The 21,982-nt window shown below is 51.5% G+C and overlaps 1 protein-coding gene across 2 annotated transcripts in view; it reads right to left on the bottom strand.

The window, feature by feature from the left end:
- The window catches only part of EML6 (EMAP like 6), a 261,608-nt gene that overhangs the window by 3,648 nt on the left and 235,978 nt on the right, over positions 1-21,982 (bottom strand). Inside the window, exons 28-37 of one of the 2 annotated variants that reach the window (XM_058667790.1) lie at positions 14,718-14,796; positions 12,239-12,368; positions 10,169-10,267; positions 9,031-9,204; positions 6,106-6,314; positions 5,338-5,495; positions 4,741-4,855; positions 3,583-3,771; positions 1,933-2,105; positions 1,346-1,508 (exon numbers count right to left, since the gene is read on the bottom strand). In XM_058667790.1, coding sequence (XP_058523773.1) covers positions 1,346-1,508; positions 1,933-2,105; positions 3,583-3,771; positions 4,741-4,855; positions 5,338-5,495; positions 6,106-6,314; positions 9,031-9,204; positions 10,169-10,267; positions 12,239-12,368; positions 14,718-14,796 — 1,489 coding nt within the window. Of the gene's footprint in view, positions 1-1,345; positions 1,509-1,932; positions 2,106-3,582; positions 3,772-4,740; positions 4,856-5,337; positions 5,496-6,105; positions 6,315-9,030; positions 9,205-10,168; positions 10,268-12,238; positions 12,369-14,717; positions 14,797-21,982 lie in introns of those variants that run through there. The other variant, XR_009245955.1, reaches the window with a different exon arrangement.

Here is a 21,982-nt window from a genome sequence, read left to right as displayed (position 1 = left end):
CTTTCACAGTTGCAGTGACTGTGCCCAGTGTCCTGTCCTTTAGAAATGTGCCCAGTGTTCTCCAAGCTCAAGCTCAAGCTCAGCTCCAGGCTGCCAAGCCTGTGGGCAGCTCAGGGCAAAATTCACAGGATGGGACTTTTTTTTCCAGCTTCGTTATTTTCCAAAGCCCCGATGCACTGGTTCTACAAGTGTGGTTCCCTGACTAGCAATATCAGCAGCCTCTGAAAATTGGTGAGAAATGTACTTTGTGGGGCCCCAGAACTACCGTGTTGGAAACCTGGCATGGTGTGACTTGGAGATGGCTTCCAGCCAACTGGAATGCAGGGATCCTGTTCCCAGAGCAGCCAGAACCTTAAGTAAGGATGTGAGCCAAGGATGCTCGTGGAAGGCAGCTCACGAGTTTTTGAGGGCAGATGGGCCCCTTTGTCCACTATCCAAACTTGCACCAGAAAATGGCCTGTGCTTCCATCTGCAGCCCCGCTGCCTGCGGCACTCCCACCTCAGCCACTCTGGCTCTCCTGCTCCTGTCCACACCAGGAGTATTTTCACGCAGGTGCCTGGAACAGTGTCACTGCGCCGTTTTGCTTGCTCACTCTGATACATCCCACAGGTGGCTGAAATATCACTTGCTGGGACAGGAAGTAAATCTGAGTTCAGCACCTGCTGCAGTGCTCCCCGGCACATTCCCTTGGCCATTGTACAGTTACAATTGAAAATGTGTATTTCGTACTTGCCATCTCCATCCCGGAACTCTCAGGGGACACAGACCAGGCATCTGAAAGCCTCATGGCATCCGCCACAGCCACTATCTGACTGAATGCATCCTCTCTTCTTCCATGGCGACCGTCCTACCCCAGGCTCACTCACAAATGCAGTGTCTGCCAAGTGCTGGATACATTCTGTCAGATCCACCAGTGGGCTCTCCCCCCACTGCTGGGTTCCCGTGGGGTCCTAGGACGTGCTCCAACTGTCTGCAGTGCAAGTCCCAAGTGCCCCTGGGGTCAAGCTACACAGTGAGAAGCGCCACAGGCTTCAGTACGGCCCCAGAGCTGGAGCCAGGACAGCTCTGAAGGCAGGAGGGGAGCACTGCAGAGACCAGGCTTGCGACTTCCACTTTCCTTACTGCAGAACAAAGCTTTACCATTTTGAATACTTCTCAACTGTCTTAAATCCTCTAAGCTTCTGTTTCAACATTTATAAAATAGGAGGCGCAGTAACAGTGCTTGAAGACATCCTGTAAAGAGTAAGTGGGCACACAGCCTGGCATCAAACATGCAATTAAGAGATGCCACTGTTGGTGTGGCTCTCGTTGCTTGACCCAGATAGAAATAAACCTGCAGCCTACCTGAATGTATTTGCTGTCAGCAGAAAAATCCAGCTGAATGACGAAGCTGGGAATATCTTTGCAGTAACCAATGCGGTTCAGACTTGTGCCCTGAGTGAGGTCGTAGAAGTCAACTGCATGTTCAGACGACCCAACGGCTAAGAATCGGTTGTCTGGACTGATTCTAGAAAAAAGTGCAGCCAACAGCATAGTTGTGGGGAGGTCAGTCATGGCTGGTCAAGATGAAAGATGCTTTGGCACTGGGGTCTCATGCCCTAAGACGATGCATCTGCCCTCTGACGCCCGGGTGCTCATCTCCTCCCGATGCTCAATGGAACTCAGCACCTTTCTTTGGATCACGACCCAGGCAAGTAAAGACACACCTGCAATGGTTTGCAGAGTGACATTCTACAAGTCCATTTTATCTGTTACAGAAACTCACCAGGGCACACCTGAGAATGAATGGGTAAGAATGTATCCTTTTCTGACTAGCGTGTTGAAAACAACTCTCTCCCGATTCCCCCCATGACCTTTCTGGGTCGGACACTGGTGACAAGCAGGCACGCTCACCTTTCTCCTCCCTCCCAGCCCACCTGCTGCCGACATACCTGATATCTTGGATGGCAGATTTCCGGTCTCTTTTTTTCCCCCAAACCTTCAAGCTATTCACCAACAAGATGACAAACTCTCCATTCTTCATGCCAATGGCCACCATCTCGCCATCAGGGCTGTAGGCTGCACACCTGGCAGCATGGCCCAAGTTCACCTTGTTGAGCAGCTTCTGCACAGATTCAAAGTGACAGCGCCTGAGCCCTCAGCCCTCTGCACTTGACCTGAAAGGAAACCCTACACCAGGTCACATTACCAGGCTGCCTCCACTTCCACGAGAGGCAACCACCTCTCTTACTTGCCAATGAAAATATCCTGGAGTATTGGTGGTGGGCAGCATGTTTAAGGTTAGAGCTTGCCAAACATTTTCTGTACATTTTTAGGTAGTAAATATCCTAGCCTTCCTCAGGCCCTATGGTCTCCGTCCCAACTACTCATCTATGTCCCTCAGCTGTAAAAGCAACTGTAGACAACATGGAAACAAGTAGGAGTGGCTTCCTTTGCTGAAGAAAGCAGGCCAGATTTGGCCCTGCAGCTGTAGAGCGCTGAACTCCTGCCTAGAGGAAGAGTTTACTAGTTCCAAACTGGAATCCCAACTGTGACTGACTGCTCAGTTTTCCCAAGTTGGAGGAAGCAATATTAACATCGCTTCTACAAGAGTAGAGGAAGCCTTAATGGTGCTACACACAAGCATATGGTCTATAGTAGGCATGCAATAAATGAGGGCTATGGCTAACAAATACAGGAGCATTAGCAACTGTCTTAGGAGCATAACCACACAGAGGATTTTCTGTCTATCCCTAGACCCTTACACTAAAATTATGACTGAAACATTGAATAGTAATTAACACAAAACAACCAAGGCTTTTATTTATTAGAACTTAAGTACTATCTTCCCCAACAGGCTACTCTGCTGTAATATATACACATATATATATATGTATATATATGTGTATATATATTTAATCCTAGATGAACTTTACATATTGTTTTCCCAAAGTCTAGAAGAAACCCGGTTGGCAATTTCCATAAGCACACATTAACCTAAGTGAGAACACTGGATAGTTAAAATGATTTTCAGTTTTCTCTTCCAGGAAAGAAATGATTTGTCTTTTTAAAAGTTTTTTGTGGGCCCGGCGGCGTGGTCTAGCAGCTAAAGTCCTCGCCTTGAAAGCCCCGGGATCCCATATGGGCGCCGGTTCTAATCCCGGCAGCTCCACTTCCCATCCAGCTCCCTGCTTGTGGCCTGGGGAAGCAGTCGAGGACGGCCCAAAGCTTTGGGACCCTGCACCCGCGTGGGAGACCTGGAAGAGGTTCCTGGTCCCGGCATCGGTTTGGCTCGTACCGGCCCGTTGCGGCTCACTTGGGGAGTGAAACATCGGATGGAAGATCTTCCTCTCTGTCTCTCCTCCTCTCTGTATATCCGGCTTTTCAGTAATAATAAAATCTTTAAAAAAAAAAAAAAGTTTTTTGTGAGTTCTTTCCTAGCAAGAGGATAATCATTTTTAAGGATTCCTGTACTGTATTATGTATTAATGCAAATGGACTAAAAGAAATGCTGAACGGGCAGCAAGGGGCCTTGGATTAAGTGGCCGCTCAGACCGTGCTGCTCACCTGCAGGCCTGTCACCCAGCAGAGGGGTCACTCACCTTGTCAGCTAGGTCCCAGATGCGGGCTGTGCTGTCGTTGCTGGCGGAGATGAAGATGTCCTTGGAGGGGTGTGTAGCCAGACCCCAGATCTCCCCTGGCATGTGCCCATCAATCAGGATGTTAGAAGCAGCATTTTTTTCACCAACTTCAATTATTTCGCCATCTTTGGTGCCCACTAAAATTTTGCCCTGTTGCAATGAAGCCATTATTGGAAAAAGGGCAGCTACTGCATCAGACACCTGCAGTAAGCAAATTCACAATGGTGGCCACCACAGGCAATAGGGAGTTTGATGGAGTTTCCATTTGGTGAGATGAGATGTTGCATGGCTGGGGGCACAGTGTGAATGACATCACTGTATTTAATGCCCCTGAAATGAACAGCTGCAAATGGCTCCAGGGCAGTGTGCATGGATGTCTGGCTTAGTGGTCAGGCCACTGGGTGAGACACCTACAGTCCCCTGCCAGACCACCTGGGGTTCAGACCTGGTTCCTGTCTGTGCAGCCCCTGGGGCAGCAGCTGATGGCCCAGCTGGGTGCCTACCACCCACGCACAAGAGCTGGGTTGAGTTCCCAGCTCCGAGACCCCGCCATTGTGAGCATCTGGGGAGCATGCCGACAGGTAAGCCCTACCTCTCAACAAAATGAAATTTTGTAAAAATGGTTAAAGGAGTAAATCTCAGATTACATATACATTTGGCACAACTTCTTAAAACAGTAGTTTAAAGACAACTCCATTGGGGAAGACTTGGGCAAGCGTCTCTGCTACATCTGGAGTTAAAGCAGCTGAGAGAAGACACGTTCTTGATAAACCAGTCCATCCTTCAGCAGTTTACTTCTCTTCCTTGGCCTTCTCTCCCTCAACTACTTCTGGCGAGATCTTGAGCCCAAGGCTGTCACCCAGCCCCTGCTAGAACATTCCAGCAACTGGCAACTCACTTCAGGGCAGTCAACTGCTACTCTCAATTCAAAAGCTTTTGGAATTTCTCCCACTGCAGGCAGGTCCCTCTGATTCTACTCAGCCCTGGCCACGTGTAACTCACACTCTGGAGGCTGGCTGTGATGGCAGAAAAAGCCTCCCAGGGAAGCTTCTGGCTGGGCAGTGCCCCCCGGCAGGTTCACTCTCAGCATGGCCCCACCCCGGCATCACTCCCACTCACTTTGCCACGGCACACGGAGCGCACACACTCCACCAGCTGCCCCGTCTCCAGTTGGAAGGCCCGGCATCGCTTCATCTCCTGGTCCCACAGTTTCACAGCACCTCCTTCTTTGGTTCTAAAAAAGATTGGGAGGTACACAGCCTGTTGCCCTCAGCCCTCCCCACAACCCTTCCTCCCTCCCTCTCTCCTGTGCATCAGGATAAGCCACAGGTTGGAGCCCCCTGTGTGGTGCCATTTTTAGCTCTGCTGCCTCAGCATTCTCTGTCCCCTAAACTTACAGATCTCCTTAAGTGCCTTCCAAGGTAACCATCTTGAGAGCAAAGAGAATGGGGAAGATGAGCTTATCTGTATTTGATTAGAGTTTCTGGTCACATCTTTCCCAGCCCCTGGGCAAATGTTCCCTCCTCTTCTGACCTCCTCCCTGCCCCCAGAGAGCTGCTGAGGGGACCAGGACAGGAATGACTATCTCCTTGGCTCATTCCAGAACACCCCTGGGTGGTGGCCCACATGCAGCCACCTGAGCCCTCTTAGGACCTCACACAGGAAGACATGGAGCCAGGTGAGTAGCACGTTCTGTCCCAGAGGGGTGCCACTTACGGCCGTTCCTTCCCACCAGTCACGATGAGCCCGTCCCGCAGGGTGGTATACATGGTGAACACGGGGCCCGTGTGCGCCTTGGCCACCAGCCGGATCAGGAAGTGGTCCTTCCACACGTAGACGTCTCCGTTGATGGCACCCGTGAAAGTGAGGTTGTTCTGTAGGCACAGGGACGCCTTCCGTGCTAGGAGCACCCCAATGAAGGTCCCTGCCACCGCCCCTCCTTACTGAACCACAGCTGTGTGCGAGGGCCATTGCACAGTGACCCAGACTACAGGGAAGGGACAGAATGGTAGAGGAAGTGCAGAGCGTGTGGGTCTTGTCCTTCTCAATGCAGCCTGCTCTGCCTTCACCAGAACCCAGTCCCCCAGCTGCATGCCTGCGAGCTGGCCTTGCTGGAACCAACCCACAGAGGGGACACATCCACACAGCCCTCTCAGGGCCTGCATGGGTGGGCACAGAGTATTTTGCACAGCCACAAAAGTGGGGCAAGGGGGTCTGCATGGAGCAGAGGAACTGGAAGGGAAAGACTCTCTTGACTGTGGAACCCCAGATGTGGTGGGGGCAAGATGGGGCTGCCTTTGCAATCCCTCACCCCTGCGCTAGGGTAGGTGTCCTTTCTTTCCCTACTAAACGCTTTAAGGGAGAAAGGGAATCAGCAGCCTCCTCCCCTCATGGACCACGGAAGGGAAAATTTTTTTGTGGGCATCTCCTTGGCCAGGGTCCTGCTCCCCCAGGTGCAAGGTTGGGGTCCTTGTGGGAACTCACAGCACCGAAGGCCACGGAGAGCATCGTCTGCATCTTGGCTGCCTCCACGGACCCGATGACCCCTTTCTTATAAAGCAGCGCACTGCCTGCCAGAGTCCAAAACTTCATGTGTTTGACCCCAACGGACACAAACTGTGTGTCTGAGTCAGGGCGAAATTCCACCACGAATATGCGCTCCAGGTGGCCCCCTCGGCTGGCAACCTTGGTACCTGTGTTGGGGACAGCATCTGGTAAGTCCAGCTCATTCTCCCTCCCTGGCTTCATCACCGCATTCTTCCTGTTCACCAGTGCCATCTATACTGCACCGAGGGGGAGAGGGGAGCTGTGAAATTTCCAGAATAGCAGGTGCTGCAAATATCAGCAGGTGTGCAAGGAGAAGAGAATGGCCTATGACATTTTTTTTTCAGTTGGTAAAGATTTTACAAACTGTTACAGATCCTGAGAATGGTGTCTGACATGGCAAGTGCTCCAAGAGTGCTACAGTTTTCTTCATGTCATCACACCTCAGCTCACCTCCTTCTTGGACTTCTCGGCTTTTAGTCTTGGAACCTGTATCTGAAGCCCATCTTTCTCTTATTCCATTTTTAAATACTTTTTTTAAAATTTCCAACTTTTGCTTTTAAAAATAAAATACTCAATGTTTGAGTTCTAATTTCTTATTATTTTTCCTCCCTTTAGTATTTCTTCTAGCCCCCTTTCTCACAATTACACATTCGCTTTTCTTTTTCTTTTGATGTGCATCTAGTAGAGTGCAGGTGGCTTTCCCAGGAAGCAGGAGCTGCACTGGCTCCTCAGATGTTCCCTAACGGTACCCTTCTCTGGCAGAGACCGCCTCTCCCTGCACATGAGCCCATACCTATTCCACCACCATGGTTTCCAAGGACACCACAGCCCAGGATAGAACATCTGCGATGCTTCCAAGAGCCAAAGAATTAACTCTACAAAAAACTGCCAATTGCATGAAAAAGGCAAACCTCCGCATGGAGCAGAAAAAGCATTTAAACAAGCAAGTGATAAAAGCAGCAACACCAACAGTATAGGGTCAGATCTCTCGACAGTCAAGGCAGAAACATGGAGAAATGCTGAGCTGAGTGTTTTGCCTAAACCACTGTGCATCCTCTCCTTGTTTTTGAATTTCCTGGACACCTTGGACCCTCTCTGCATAGGATTCTAGTCTGTTCAGGGAACATGACAGACACCTATCCAAGACTTGACATTATGCATTTTATAAGTTCAACTGAATTCCAGTTGACTTGATTTATTCTTATCTAGACACACACAATCAGTTCCAAAATGACCCCCTTACCAGTGAGAAGGAGTAACAAGCTCCTTGGTGATAACCAAAACCATCTCGACCTGAACGCACACACAGATTATTTATTTGTGGGCAGGACTTGTCAGCAAAGGAGAGCCACACTAGAGAAGTAGGCAAGAAGAGATGACAAGTCCATGGCCGATTTAGACAAACCGATGGCAAGTAAAAGGTTGTCAGTTATTGTCGCTGGCCCTACTGCACAGCCTGGTCCAAAACAAACAAACAAAAAACATTGGAGACTGTGACCCAAGCACAAGCTTCTCTTCTCTCCAAGCACTTAAAGTCCCAGATCCTGCAGTCCTCCCTGGGGAGCTGTGAAGATCCCAGGCAAGCAGAGCCTGTGGCAAGGCAGGGCCACATGGAGGAAGAGAAGAGAGGGAAAGTGAACTTAGGCTGTGTGTGACTCCGGTGATCACTTTCTCCAAGGATCTAGTACCACAAGGCCTTGCCCAAGGCGGTGAGGCCTCCCTGTGGGAGGATTTCACTGGCACTTGGCAGCTGGAAGGCGCTGGGCTAGGTGGGACAGTGCTCTCAAGCTCCCAGCCCTCAAGGAAACGACCTCTCTCCCCCGAGAGCGATGGTGCATCCCCAAGATACTGATTAGGGGGACCATTTGAGCACACACATTCATGAACAAGAAGGGAGGAAATCAAGTGTCCCAGGAATACTAAGGCCTCGCCTGCGCCCCAAGGGCTCTGCAGAGCGGGTACCGGGATTCTTACAGAGCCCTCGAGCTCCTTTCCACAGGCTCCACTCCTGGGGCCTTCTTGCCCACCCCGCCCCAGGAGCCACAGAGAGAATGGGGCAGCTGGAGCCCCACACCGGGGGCATGGCACATTTCCGCCTGCCTGGCTCAGTGTGCCCCAGATATCAACTTCCTGGCTGCGGGCAGACCTCATTAACGTCTTCCCTAATTGCATCTGTTTCTGTCAGAGCAGTGCCCGACCTGAGAATACCCTCGGAAAACTGCACATCTATAATTTGAAGAGGTCCACCAATTTAGTAGCAGCTGAGGTGTGTGTGTAGGGAGGAGTGGGCATACATGTGTGGGGGAGTAGTTTAGTGGGTTTAGATAAGTAGAGGGTACGTGTGTAAAAATGTGTGTGTGCATGCGCTAGGAAGGACAAAAATGAAATCCTGCTATATCAAATTTAACCCTCAATTATGAGATGAATCACCATGTCTAAAAAATTGAAAAAGAAAAAAAGAATAAATATAAAGATCTGTTTTAGACTCCTATGGTCAAACATTTTCCCAATTCTTATCACAAAGCAACCAAAGTGATGGCTGTGAAAGAAGCTGAGGAGTCCCAAAAAGTTTTCCAAGGATAAGGACGTTGTGGTAGGACGGTGGGAGATGCAGAAACAGGGAGATGCAGCCTTTGTTAGCGAAGGCATGGCTGCTGACACCCAGGCCCTTCCACCATGAAGTGGCACAGGCTCCCCCTGGCCATGGGGCTGAGGGCACCTGACGGTGTGGTTCCTCCAGGCCCGTTTCTGCTCGCCCAGCTGCGGGTCCTCTGGCGGGCCTGGAGGCGAGGCCAGTGGGGCTTGGGAGTCCAGCCACAGTACCGCACACGCCCTATGGAGGGTTGGCTGGGCTGCACGTACCTTCCTGCCACCGCCAGACCGTGATGGTGTGCTCAGGGTCCACTCCCACCGACACCAGCAGCTTTCCGGTGGCGCTGAAGTTGACATAATTCACCCCTTTTGAGTGGAGGCACCGCAGCATGGAGAGGGTGTGTTTGGTCATGGCGTCCCAGACGTGGATTGATGGGGTGGTCCCTGAGTGTGGGGAGGCATGACAAAGAACTGAGGCACAAAGCCCCGCACGGCAGCATGCATGAACTGCCTTGGGAGCCTGTAGGAGCTGAGCACGGGGAGCACGAGGTCTATGGTCTGACCTGGCCACAGCAGGAAGACAATGGGCAACTCCCTTCTCAAGGAAGAGCGCTGTGGATAGTGACAACCAGTACACACACGCACGTACGCACACCTCCGTATGGAGGACTTGATATGGAGGAAACTGGTGAGGCCAAGGATTTGCATCTGCCAGATACAAGCAGCCAACGTGACAGAAACACTCAGGGACCGAGCGGCCTTACCTGGGGTTTCCGTGGTATCACCTGCATTGGGTGGGCAATGGCAATGAGGAAGCATCAAGGGAAAACAATAGCCACGGTAAGTCACGTTTCCCATAGTGCAGCAAGTCACCACAGCATCACAAAGTTCCAAATCAAAGATAAAAATGGACATGGGCTCAATGAAACCGAGCAGAAAGATATTTTGCAAACGAAACAGAACAACAAAACCTGTGCTTGAATGACAAAGTAAAAAATACAGCAGCAAGCCAACGTGTCACAAATGTGATCACAAATGTGAAAGGGTGCACACTTGTCCTGGGCAGTTTTCCTCCAGCACAGGAGGGCCAGGCATACACACTGCAGGCTTCCCAGGCACTGTCACCAGGGGCTCAAGACATGGGGCTCTTCAAGACATGGGGTCCACAACATGATCCTCCTTGTCCATGGGGACAGGGACATCAAGTCCTTGGAATGCTCAGGCCCCAGGTCTGCTCTTGCACTCCCTCAGCATGACCCTTCAGTGGGTGTGCTAATACAGGTCTGGAGGCTTGGCAGCCACACGAGTGGGAGACAGCGGGCAGCAAAGACCCACTTGGGCCCTTGGCTAGCAGTCACGGTCCCTGCTCGCCGGGAGGACACCTGTTGGCGGATCCCAGACTCCCTACCTATCTGGCTGGTAGCCACCACGTTGCGGTACTTGGGGTGCTGGTTCACAGTGAGACAGAGGATGTCGTCCGTGTGCTCCAGGTAGAAGCTCTGGCTCCCTAGTGGGGAGAGGGAGGGGGAGAGCAAAGACCCTTCAGAATAACCCTGAAGCCTCATATGTACTCTTTCGAAACTTCCTGTTCAAGTCAGAGCTTCAAGCCTCTAAGTCCTCACTTCTAGGACCATCCTTGAGTAGACAGGAAGTCACTTTTAAACATTTACATGTTCATCCGGGTGCAGGGGCCAAGGTGCAATCTGTTTCCGTCTGTACCTTGGCTCTACTCCATTCCTTCTGCTGCCCCCTGTGGTTCCAGAGACCAAAAGGACCTTCGCTGACAGAGAACTGCGGGGGGTGGTTACTGCTATTACATGTGGGCAGGGGAGGGGCTGGGATCAGAGGCAATGCTTAGAGAATGCAACAGCCCTGCTCACGCATCACAAAGGGGAGACTGATATGAAAATAGAGTTCCCTTTTAACCACATTTACCAACTGCTAACAGAGTTGGGTATCCAGATGGCTCAGGTGACAGCTTTACCCACCAAAAACCACTGAACTGGACGTACACATTACAGGAAGTGAAAGAGAGGGCAGGGAATATCATCTGCCACACGAAATGTGTCTCCCGACTTCCACAGCGGCTGCTTGAAACTCCTGCACACTCCCCAGCCATGAGAGGTGAGTGGTGGCATCGCACATGCCAGGGCACGCTGCCAGAGATGGAACACATGCCCAGAACAGTGAAGATGCATGGGGCACTTCAAGGCCTTCCCTCGTCTCAGGGAGGCAGAAGTCCGTAGGTGCATCCCGGGACTCCACCATGCCTGGAAAAGAACGACTATCTAGAACTAGGAAGGAACAAGGGTATTTGACAAAAAACCTGTTCTGAGATATGAAGTAAATAATGCAAAAATGTGCACCTATTTCTATCTGGTGACAAACCAGGGCTAAGGGGGTAGAGATTTAGCCCAGAGGCTAAGATGCCTGCAGCCCACACTGCAGTCCCCAGGTTCAATCCCAAACCACAGACTCCATCTTCCTGCTTGGATGCCCCTGGAATCACATTTTGGCTCAAGCAATCACGTTTCTGTCGCCCATGTGGGAACCCCTGACCTTGATCCTGCACCGCTCCGTCTGTTGAGGGGAGTGAACCAGGGCAGTGGGAATGCTAGCTCTGGCTTCTTTTTTTTAAAGATTTATTCATTTTATTACAGCCAGCTATACAGAGAGGAGGAGAGACAGAGAGGAAGATCTTCCGTCTGATGATTCACTCCCCAAGTGAGCTGCAACGCCGATCCGAAGCTGGGAACCAGGAACCTCTTCCGGGTCTCCCATGCGGGTGCAGTGTCCCAAAGCTTTGGGCCGTCCTCGACTGCTTTCCCAGGCCACAAGCAGGGAGCTGGATGGGAAGTGGAGCTGCCGGGATTAGAACCGGCGCCCATATGGGATCCCGGGGCTTTCAAGGCGAGGACTTTAGCCTCTAGGCCATGCCGCCGGGCCCACTAGCTCTGACTTCTAAATAATCATTATAAACACAAATGGGGATTTTGTTAATTTATTAAGGCGTTTTAAAAATTAAATGTTAACTTCATTTTGAAGTTCAAGTCACCATGTAGTAAAGGGACATTAAGTGATTTCGTCTGCCTTTCTCACTGTAAATATGGCTGAACAGGCCCAATATGCAAAACTAGAACAAGAGCTGCTGAACCAACAGGCCCTGTGCTCTGCCCTTGGTTATGGTCTCCAGGGCCTCTTTGCTTCCCACATGCACTTTGCTGGCTGCTCTGCCAGGCGTTCAGTCTCCGAGTTCATGTGAACCTCCCCTCCCGAGTCTGTAACAAGCCCGGGCTGGGTGCGGATCCCCGAGCTGGTGGGGCTGGCCTCCTGGCACTCAGACTGTGACCAGCCTGCCCTGGAGTGGATGGCCCTCTGTGGAAGGCACCTGCTTGAAGATTTGAGCATCTTAAGAGTGTGAAAGCAGCTGAAGGAGCTCCAAGGAAACGCCGGATTCAGGTGCCGGCAGGCCTGTTACCTGTGGAGAGGTTCTGAACGACGCCCGCCGCTGCTGTGTGGAAGATGATGTCGGCGCCCTCATTAAGGTAGTGCAGGTTATTGCGGCAATCAAACCCTCTGTAGCCAAACACGTGCTCCAGGGCCAGCTCCTGTACTCACAGAGAGAGAGAGAGAGAGAGACAGACAGACAGACAGAGAGCCACCCTCAGAGGCTGTGGACGCAGAGCAAGACACTGCCTGTGCTACTGGCCTAACTCAAGACCTCACACGGCCCTGTCGGCACTTCCGGAAACTCCATGCTGGCAGAGTAACACGTGGCACTGTGGGGACTTTTCTCAAGCATCCAGAATTGCTTCCTGGTTCAGCAGGTGAGCCCAGATCCACAGACGTGACCCCCTCACCCAACTCAGGGTTCCTGGGAGTCTTGGCACAGGCCTTTGCAGCATGGCAGGTGATCTCCAGAGGAGTTCTGTGATTGGCTGGGATTGGCAGACTGAATACTGTGCTTGGAGCTCGGCCTGTTTTTTGCCCATTTTTCCCAAACAGCCAGGGTCTGCTCTAGCTCTGTGAGTCCCTTGACAAACAGCAGTAGCTCACCTACAGCAGTTGTCAACACACGCTCCCTGGGCAGCACCTCCAGGGCCAGCATGCTGGGTGAGGGGATAGAAGTCTCCCTTCTCTGCTTTCTTTATATCTGGCGTTTTTTTTCCTAGTCAAAGCCCACCAATCACAAGCGGATTATTTTCCCCCAAATACAACATCTCTCTCTTAAAAACAAAAAACTCCACTGTCTTTCAGTGTCTATGGGATAAAGCTCAGACTTGCACAGCAGCCACAATGACCCCTTCTCCCACACACCTGACCCCAACTCCTGCACTTCTTGGTCAAGCCAAACTTGTTTTGGCAGCTCACACATCCTGAGGAGTCCTCTCTTTGCAACTGATCAGGGTTGATTATTTTTTTTCCTGTAAACATCCCCAGGACTGCCTCGCTCCTCCCTTCCACATGGCCAGCTTCATTCTCTTCCCCCAAACTACGTGTGTCATCGTGACCCTGCCCAGGCCGCACAGAACAAGAAGATCAGCAGATAAAGGGAAGTGGCAGGCACACACAAGGCTCTTCTGAAAGAGCAGCGGAGCCCTTCTGGCTCATGACACCAGCTCTCCGGCTCCTGGGCCCTGGGGCTCCCCCAGGTCAGTGACACATCCTGGCGTGTGCAATGTGGCATGATGAAGCCACTCAATCAACTCCCAGCTTTCCAATCAACGTCAAGATGGGGATTCTAGCTTGCAGAGTATACAGACCAGCAGAACAGCTGGAGAGAGAAGTGGCAAATCAAGGCTACGATGAGGTCTACGATGAGGACTGCAGCAGGGGGCCGTGTGGAAGGGCTCAGGGTGAGGACTGGCCAGGAGGGCTAACAGAGAGTTGTGGCCAGGTGCATCAGTGGGCTTGGGCTAGGGGTTTCAGTGGTGGAGACTCACAGGCAACAAGCTTGGAAGGTGGCCTTGGCCAAGGCTGTGAGACTCTGAACTTCAATCCCACAGGCAATGCCAGAATCTTCTCGATCTTAATGATGGGGTGAGGGAGGAGAGCTCAGCAATTTGAATTGCTTAATCTGGGAGTTTACTCGAGTGGATCATCAAGTCTCAATGACTGATTCAAACCCTCTCCACTGACTGGCCTGGTGGTCCGGTACATGGGCCTTCTCTCCCAGCCCCCACAAAGATCTAATTAATTGACTGATTATTTAGAAAGTCAGAATTATACAGAGGGAGGGGGTGGCGGGTGGAGAGAGGGAAAAAGAAAAAACAATGTATCTGTTGGCTTGTTTACTCCCCAAATGGCCAGGGGCTTCTTCGGGTCTCCCACGTGGGTGCTGGTGCCCAAGGATTTAGGCTGTTCTCTGCTGCTTTCCCAGGCCATTAGCAGGAGCCGGATGGGATGTGGAGCAGCCAGGACATGAACTAGCACCATATAGGACGTGGCATTGTAGGCAGTGGCTTTCTCTACTGTGTCACCATGGAGGTCTCTGGCACATGGGACTTAACAACAATCAACTGTGCTGAGCCACCATGTCCTCACTTGTAGAAAAGGGAACTACAAGGCACCTACCTGCTGTGTGGCAGGATTGCCTGAAGCACTTGCCAGGAAGTGCCCAACACAGTACCTGGTACACAGCTGGAACACAATGCTGGAGACAGGCAGGAAGCCAGCTCTCTCCCCTCTTTCCTTTCATGTCTGTGAAGGCATACTGAGGGTCCGTGTGGGCCAACGTAGTGGGAGAAGGAGCCAGGTTTAGGGGTCATTGGCCATTGGAAGGACAGGGTGACAGGATAAGGGAGGAGGACCATGGTCTGTCACCATGACATGGGGGTGCGGGCACAGGGGTCTGGGTCCTCTAGAGCCATGGGTGCACAGGCTGGGGTCTGTGGAGTCCACCAGGCAAGTCTCGGGCTGTGAGGGCCAGACTGAGTGGATCAGCCGACCTTCCTCACCTCAAGCAGCTTCTTCTTTTTGGTGACGTTGTTCTTCTGGAGTTTCTCAGGCTGGGGAGCTGCTCGGCTGACGGGCGGTCTGGGAGAGAGCATGGTTGAAGGAGGCACAGCATCACACACAAGGCAGGGAGGGTGCATGCCCGGTGCCGCCATGCAGGTGGCATCAGGCTCTGCCCACCTGGACGGCCCTGCCCACCCAAAGGACCTGCCATGGGGCTAGGGCTGGCTCTGCCTGGACCCCACTCCTTACCCAAGGGGAGAAATGGCTCCTGAACAAATAGCCCCTGTGGGGCAGATCTCGGGTCCACTGTGCTGTGGTGGCCTCCCACCAAAGGATTCCATGCTGGGCTCAGACCCTCCTGCCCAAACCAGTGCTACCGTGCAGCCAGGAAGGGCACCTAGACCAGAGGGGAGCCCAGGCCTGAAAAGGATGGGGTCTGATTTCTTGAACCCACTGGCCACTTGACAGGCTTAGATTCAGGTGGGCAAAGGTCACAGAGGGGTGTAACACAGGCCGTAAAAGGCATGTGCAGAATGCCTGGGGTTGGTCTCCCCACATGGAAGGGCAAGGAGGATATGAAGGCACAAAAGACAGCTCTTGGCCTCCTTAGTCCCTCCTGCAGCTTCGTGGTCTGTGTCTACCTGCTACTAGCATACCAAAGGGCCATCTTTCCCTCTCCCTTCCGGCCTGTGGGCCTGAAAGTTTACCAGGCAGCTGCTAGCCAACTACTAGACAACTAGACAAGTTCTTGGTGATGCAGGGTTCCCTTGAAACTAGCATGGGTCTAGGGACTTGCCCCAGCTCCCACTGCAGGTGCCAAATCCACTCATTCTTGCTCTCGGGATAAGCAAAAGGAAAGGATTACCTTGATCCCCTTGTAAGCAGCAAACAAAGCCAAGTGAGAAACTTAGTACAGTTTAGAGCAGCGTTAATGACCGACCACTCACTCATGCACAAGCATTTTCCAGGTGCACAGACATTCCTGGATGGCACAAACCATGCTTGCCTGGCATGCCAGCAAAGAACTAAGACAGAAAGGCAAGAGTGCACCAGCCCGCAAAGTTGGACGACTCTCCTAACCCGGCATCTCTGCACTAACGTGCTTAGAGCACAGAGAGCGAGCAGGCAGCTTTGGCAAAGCCTCCACACACCCGTGGGGCTTTACCAGTGTGCCCGGGGGACCAGCCCGGAGACAGCCACTGCCTCCTGGGTGTCACCAGGCGGCACACACAATGCTTACTTTGTTGCCAAATCAACTCCTAATTTAGCTTAGTAGTTCCCAGTGTTGCTTGGTAGATGGGTCAGCCATGCCTGCTGGAATGGCTTACAGTTTTGCTTTTGTTGTGTGCACGTTGGGAAACAAGGTACCTTTATTTTCTCACAAAGTCTTCCATCAAAACATGTTATGTAATCATACATGATAATTGGGCCAAATGGTACTATAATCACCAGCGAAGAATGGGCAAAGGACACATGGTACCAAATGACACTCCCGGCTGACATCACTGGGTCCAGACTGAGCGGACTCGGGGTGGGGGTGCTGGACGCAAGCCAGCCCTCCCAGTTAGACGCTTCTCTCACACTCATTACTGCTTTTGAGGCATGGGGGTGGTTTCAAACAGAATCCAGGTTTTTCTTCTTTGTCCTCAGGATGCTGATGCGTGTAACAACAGCAAGCCAAGGTCCAGGACAGCAGCAGCGGGGACACCAGAACTACCGCCTGAGACGAAAGGCACGGTTGCAGAGTCAACACAGAGCTTGTTCTTGGGGTACACGCAGGTTGTATAATATGGAACATATTATACGCTGTAGATGGAGTATGCATACAAGCACAAACACTGTGTATTTATATATACAAGAGACTGTATATATATCAGATACACAGAGGCAACTTGGGCTTTTTTTTTTCACCTTGATGTCTTGGTAAAAAAAAAAAAATTGAAAAGTGAAGCCATCTGGGCATTTTTCTGGTTTCACAAGCATACGTTTAGGGCTGCATGGCTTCCAGACGGAGGACGAAGGAGGCAAGGGCCATGAATCTGGGTGATGGCTAAGTCGGCAGATTTTAAATATTGCCCCCTTCCGACCATGGCTTCTGCACCAAGGAGCGAGCACTCAATGGGGGTGCTCCTTGGACAGCTGTGCTGTCCTGGAGGGGTGAGAATACTTACTTGACAATTCCCTGCCTCCAGAGGAAAGCAAGTTAAAACACAACACAAATATTAAAGGCTTCTTCCCAAGTATCTACAAACGGTGCTCGGCACTGCAGAGGCAGGGGCGGGGGTGGTGGCTGCCGAAGACTTCCAATGCAACTAAATGCTGGAGATTTTGCATTTTTTCAGGGGACTTAAATCCGTCCAGATTCAGATTCCATTGGGAATGTGATACTGGAAAGCTCTGCTCACGTAGGAAGGAGTGGTGGGTGTGAGGGCATTCACTCAGTCCAATTACCACTTTGTAGTCAGTTGTTCCCAGCGGGCATGAGATGGGAGAGTTGGCGGGGAGATTAGGCATGGCTGAGGGCTGGGAAGCCAGCGGGGTGAGGCGGGGTCGGGTGGGAGGAGCAGAGACCAAAGAGGCCTGGCAAGTCTGGCTTAGACAAAACTCAGGACCACAAAGGAGAAAAAGAGAGCTTCCATGGGATAAGCAATTTAATGAGGGACGCTGGCAAGAGAGCAAACAAATTGGATAACCAGGAGAGAGGGTCACGGTCCAGCCTGGGCTTCAGAGGGAGAGACAGTAAGAGAGCAAGAGAGAACGAATGAGCAGGACAATTAAGATGCGGCAGGACAGCCAAGGAGAGGCTGGGAATTCAGGCATGTGTGTTGGCACTGGGTCCCGAGGGCACCCTGTTCCCACCCAGTGCTGGGGGCTGTGTGCAGGGCAGGTGGGCGGAGCCACCACCTCGAGGACCTGTGCTCCCTGCAGAGACACGTGCAGCACCCTGTGGGCAGAGCAGGGGCTACACAGGCTTGCCCGGCCACAGGCTCCCTCCTCATGAGGCAGGGCAGCAGCCTGATGGGCGTCTGTCCCTCTCCCACTGCCAGTCCCTTCCACCCAACCTGAGCTCCAGGTGAGAGCCCCACCGGAGATGAAGCTTGCAGAGCTGGCGCTGAGCAAAGCCACTCCCCACAGTGTTTATAAATGGGGCTTGTGGAAGCGGCTGAGAATGACAAGGTTAAAACCGAACACTGACCAACAGCCTTAAAAACAGTGTCCTTGGAGGGAGCTTTCAGAGTCAAAGCATCTAGGGAAATGCAGCTGGTCCTCCCCCTGCTGTCTGGCGGAGGCCAGCATGCGCTGCTGAGCTCTATTCTAGAATCGTTCTGCAGTGTGAACAGTCCCTGTGGCTGGGCTCCCACAGCTCAGTGCCGCCCGCCTGCCCGCCCGCCCGCTCAAAGGAGCGTTCTTGGGGAAGGAGGGATGCTTTCATATGAGTCTCAGAGACTGAAGAGCAGAAGAGGGAGATTAACAGTCACAGGTTCAGGGAAGACTTCCAAAGCCCGGCACTTCCTGTCATCCACACAAAAGTAACTAGATTCCACATATTTCTTTGTCTTCCAGAACCATGTACAAAGCTGTTCAGTGGCCAGAGTTGAGGGACAAAAGTCATATGGACCTGGGATGTCCTGAGAGAAGCGGACCATCTTGAAGATGCTCTCAACCTAAGCCGATGACAGGGTTTTATAAATGCGGCTGCAGTCCTCACCGTGGACATCTAAGTGAATGTGCAAGGATTTAGCAAAAGGCTGAAGACTCCTGGGGTGGAGGGGAGAAGCCTGAGAGCACACGTGGGCAGGGCCTGGAGGACGGCCAGGAAATGCTGCAAGGTGAGGTGGCAAAGGGCTCAAGGAGAGCAACAGCTGTGGGAAACAGGCAGATGTGGTGGGAGCTCTCAGCGACAGGGACCTCTCTGCATTTGTGGAACTAACCAGCTTTGGGGGATGAAGTTGGAAAAGCCAGCCACATGTGGACTAGCTTTCTGATGGGGCCGAATGGGTAGGCAGAGGTGCTCCTGACTGAGAGAGGAAGAGTTCGAGTCCTGGTTCTGGCAAGCTGGGCGCTGGCTTCCTCTGTGAGATGGCTATGCCAGTTGGGATGTAGGCATGAAGGCCATGGGTGACACGTGAGGGACAGGCTAGCCCAAGGGGAAAGCTAAAGGACCAACAAACAGCGTGTGAGGGGCTGCAGCAGCAAGCAGATGGGGGACCCTGGGCACAAAGAGGGAGGAATGCTTGGAGCACTTGCTTCAGGAGGACCATGTTTGTAAATGCACTGTACGCTGACTAACCCACATTAAGACATGGTGTAACTGAAACAGAAAGCGCTTCTTAGTAAGTCTCTTAAAAAAATAGGCCTTATGAATACTTTATCCTGTTGGTTACACACTGAATTGATGACATCTTAAATAAATTGGGTTCAATAAGATGCACTACTAACACTAAATCTACCACCTCTTTCAACTTCCCTGTAAGTGACCACTAGAGCCATCACATACATGGCTTGTGTGAAGAAACAAAGTCTTGCCCTTCTGCAAGAGGACCAGAGAAGAGAAGTCAGCAGCTCTAGGGATTAGACGGCCCCAGGTCAGCACCATGGCGGGAATGAAGACTGAAGAGCATAGAGAATGAAGCTGAGGCTGTGCAGTCTGAGTAACGAGGGGGAAAGGGAGGGAAAGAGAAGCTGGATGTGTGTGGGAAGAAAAGCAAAGGATTTGTTTGTTCCCTGCAGGAAGCTGGATGGGGATGGGAAAGCCTGGACGTGTTTCCTGGCTGAGGACAGGGCTCAGCTCTTGGGAGTTGATCAGAAGCACACAGCTGGGCAGAGGGGAGGAGGCACCAGAGGCCAGGTGTCAGGAGTGAGCCCAACCAGTCTGGAGGGAAGGAGGGGCTTGCAAAAAAAAAAAAAAAAAAGCAAAAAGGTGAGGAGTTCACTTGCACGGGGAAGAAGCAGAGAAGAAAAATGTCAGGGTGGAGCTCATGCTCAGGGGCTCCTATTTCCCAGGTGAAGGAAGGCAGAAAGGCCACCTGCTGCGAGCAGAGGCGGGCAGTAGGCTGGGGAGGGGGCAAACTTGGTGAACTGCTTAGAGGGAGGCGGAGGGACCCAGGCAAAGACCCAGAGGAAAGCAGACCAGCAGTGCAGAGGCCCATGGAGGCAGCTAATACAGCCCCTGTGGTGGTAGCTGACGTTTCCTCCCACAGGGAACAGAGAGGTGGGTTATAGGAGGAACACAGGGCTTGGGAGGGCAGCTAGGAGGAGTCTGGTAAACTTGGGAGACAATGGGGGTGTCTGGCTGCTGGATGTCTTAACAAGGATGAAGATCATCTAGTTCCTGGATGAGGACTGTAGGGAAGGTCAAGGTGCCGTGAGAGAGAGTTCTAGTGATGACGTACTCCGCAGCAAGGGCAGGAGTGAGCGTTGGCCAGCTGATCCTTAGACCAGTTCCTGAGATACAGTAAGTTGATCAATGAGCAGAACAAGGAGGGGCGGAAGATGGCAGGGCGTAACGTGAACTGTGGGACCAGGATGAGTCAGGTGACAGAGAGCATGTCAACAGGCTTCCAACACAACTCCACACCTCACAGCCCACTGACGTCACTGTGGGGGACACGAACCCTTGTACAAATACTATCTCAATGACCACATCCCAATCACAACAGTAGAGACAGGGAGGATAAACGCTCCTCCTAACATCCATTCTCGCCACACAGGGAATCCTGAGAGGTCTTTGGAGACCCAATCAACATAATCAGACATGGGGCAGGTGCTGCGGCACAGCGCGTTGAGCTACCGCTTGGGATATCATATTGGAACTGGAGTTCAGATAAGAAAGAAGGGAAGAGACAACTGGGGGGGAAGGTTCTCCCTAAATATTTCTTTCTAAACACAGCGTTAGAAGTTAGGAGAAAAACTGGGGTCACCTTTATCTGGTGCTTTAATTCAAGACAGTTTGCCTAAACCTTCCCCACTTTTCTTCACACCGGGTTGCCCATGTGCATGCTGTTTCATTGACAATCTGCCAACAAAGGAGTTCTGGACGTGAAACGGGTGTGATGGCGACAGTGCAGATGTTTTCATTTCAGTTCTTCAGGTCTGGGGTTACTCACACAGACTTAAACCGGACAAATATTTCAGTTCCTAGCAGATAGATGCCACAAATAAAATCTTTTAACCGGAAGTCCTGAGGCAGGCCTCTGGCAAAGTGGCCAAATGACTGCTTTGACCGCCACAGTCTGTATCAGAGTGCCTGAGTTCAAGTCCAGCTTGTGACTCCAGATTTCCAGTGTTTCCCCAGGCAGGGAGCAGGGGAACCAGAGGTGCTTAGGCCCTGTCACCCAAACAGGGGACCCAGATGTACCCCTGGGCTCCTTCCTGGCTTCTGCCTGGCCCAGCCCAGGTCAATGAGATCTGGGGGGTGCAGGCTCTGTCTCTGTATCCCTCTTCTTCTGTCTTAAAACAAAACAAATCAAGTAATTAAACACAAGCAGGCTGACGGTCAGTCAGTTGGAGCACTCTTGGATTCTTCATGGGTCACACCAAACCCACAAAGTTTAAGCCAAGACACTAGTAAAGTGAAACAAAAAGTGGTAACAAAGAACAAATCTGCCAAAGTGTCTTGAGGACAGAGCAACCTAACTATTAAAAAGTTAATTAATCTCATTCAAGAAATACTTATCATTCAACAAAAACACTGTCAGGCATGTAGTGCTATGATAGACACACACACAGAGTCTTGGGGAACTTAAGAGTCTCTGAGTTTACAACCTACTGATACCTGCAATAAATTAATGTCATGACCCCATAGATGAAGGAACCAAAGATTAAAGATGACTATTAATTGGCACTGCAAAAGCCACAACAGTGACCTCTCCCCTTCTTTTAAAAAAATAAACTTGGGCTATACAAGTTTCTTTATAGTACCTTCAAGTTCACAGATTATTCAAATTAGCTCAGAAAGCAATAGGAGATAGAAGAAATTTTAAGGTTTTATCTTGACATTAAAAACAATTAAAAAAAACCATTTAGAAAGCCTAATGTAACAGTGGAATTTGAGGGGCATCTAATGCTAGCACCTGTTAGTTGGACAGGAAGGAGCAGAACCTATTGCAAATTTCGGTTTGGTCGCATACCAGAAGGACTGAAATATTAACGTAAGACTATTCAGATGCCTTCTAATGCCCTGGCACTGCCACTATAGCCCTTCCTAAGCCTGAGCTGAGTGGACAAGAGTCAAACTGTCCGCTGGAAGGCAGGTGGTGACCCC

Source organism: Ochotona princeps, chromosome 8, assembly GCF_030435755.1.
Source record: "Ochotona princeps isolate mOchPri1 chromosome 8, mOchPri1.hap1, whole genome shotgun sequence".
Lineage (NCBI taxonomy): Eukaryota > Metazoa > Chordata > Mammalia > Lagomorpha > Ochotonidae > Ochotona > Ochotona princeps.
This window is presented reverse-complemented; position numbering and strand designations above follow the sequence as displayed.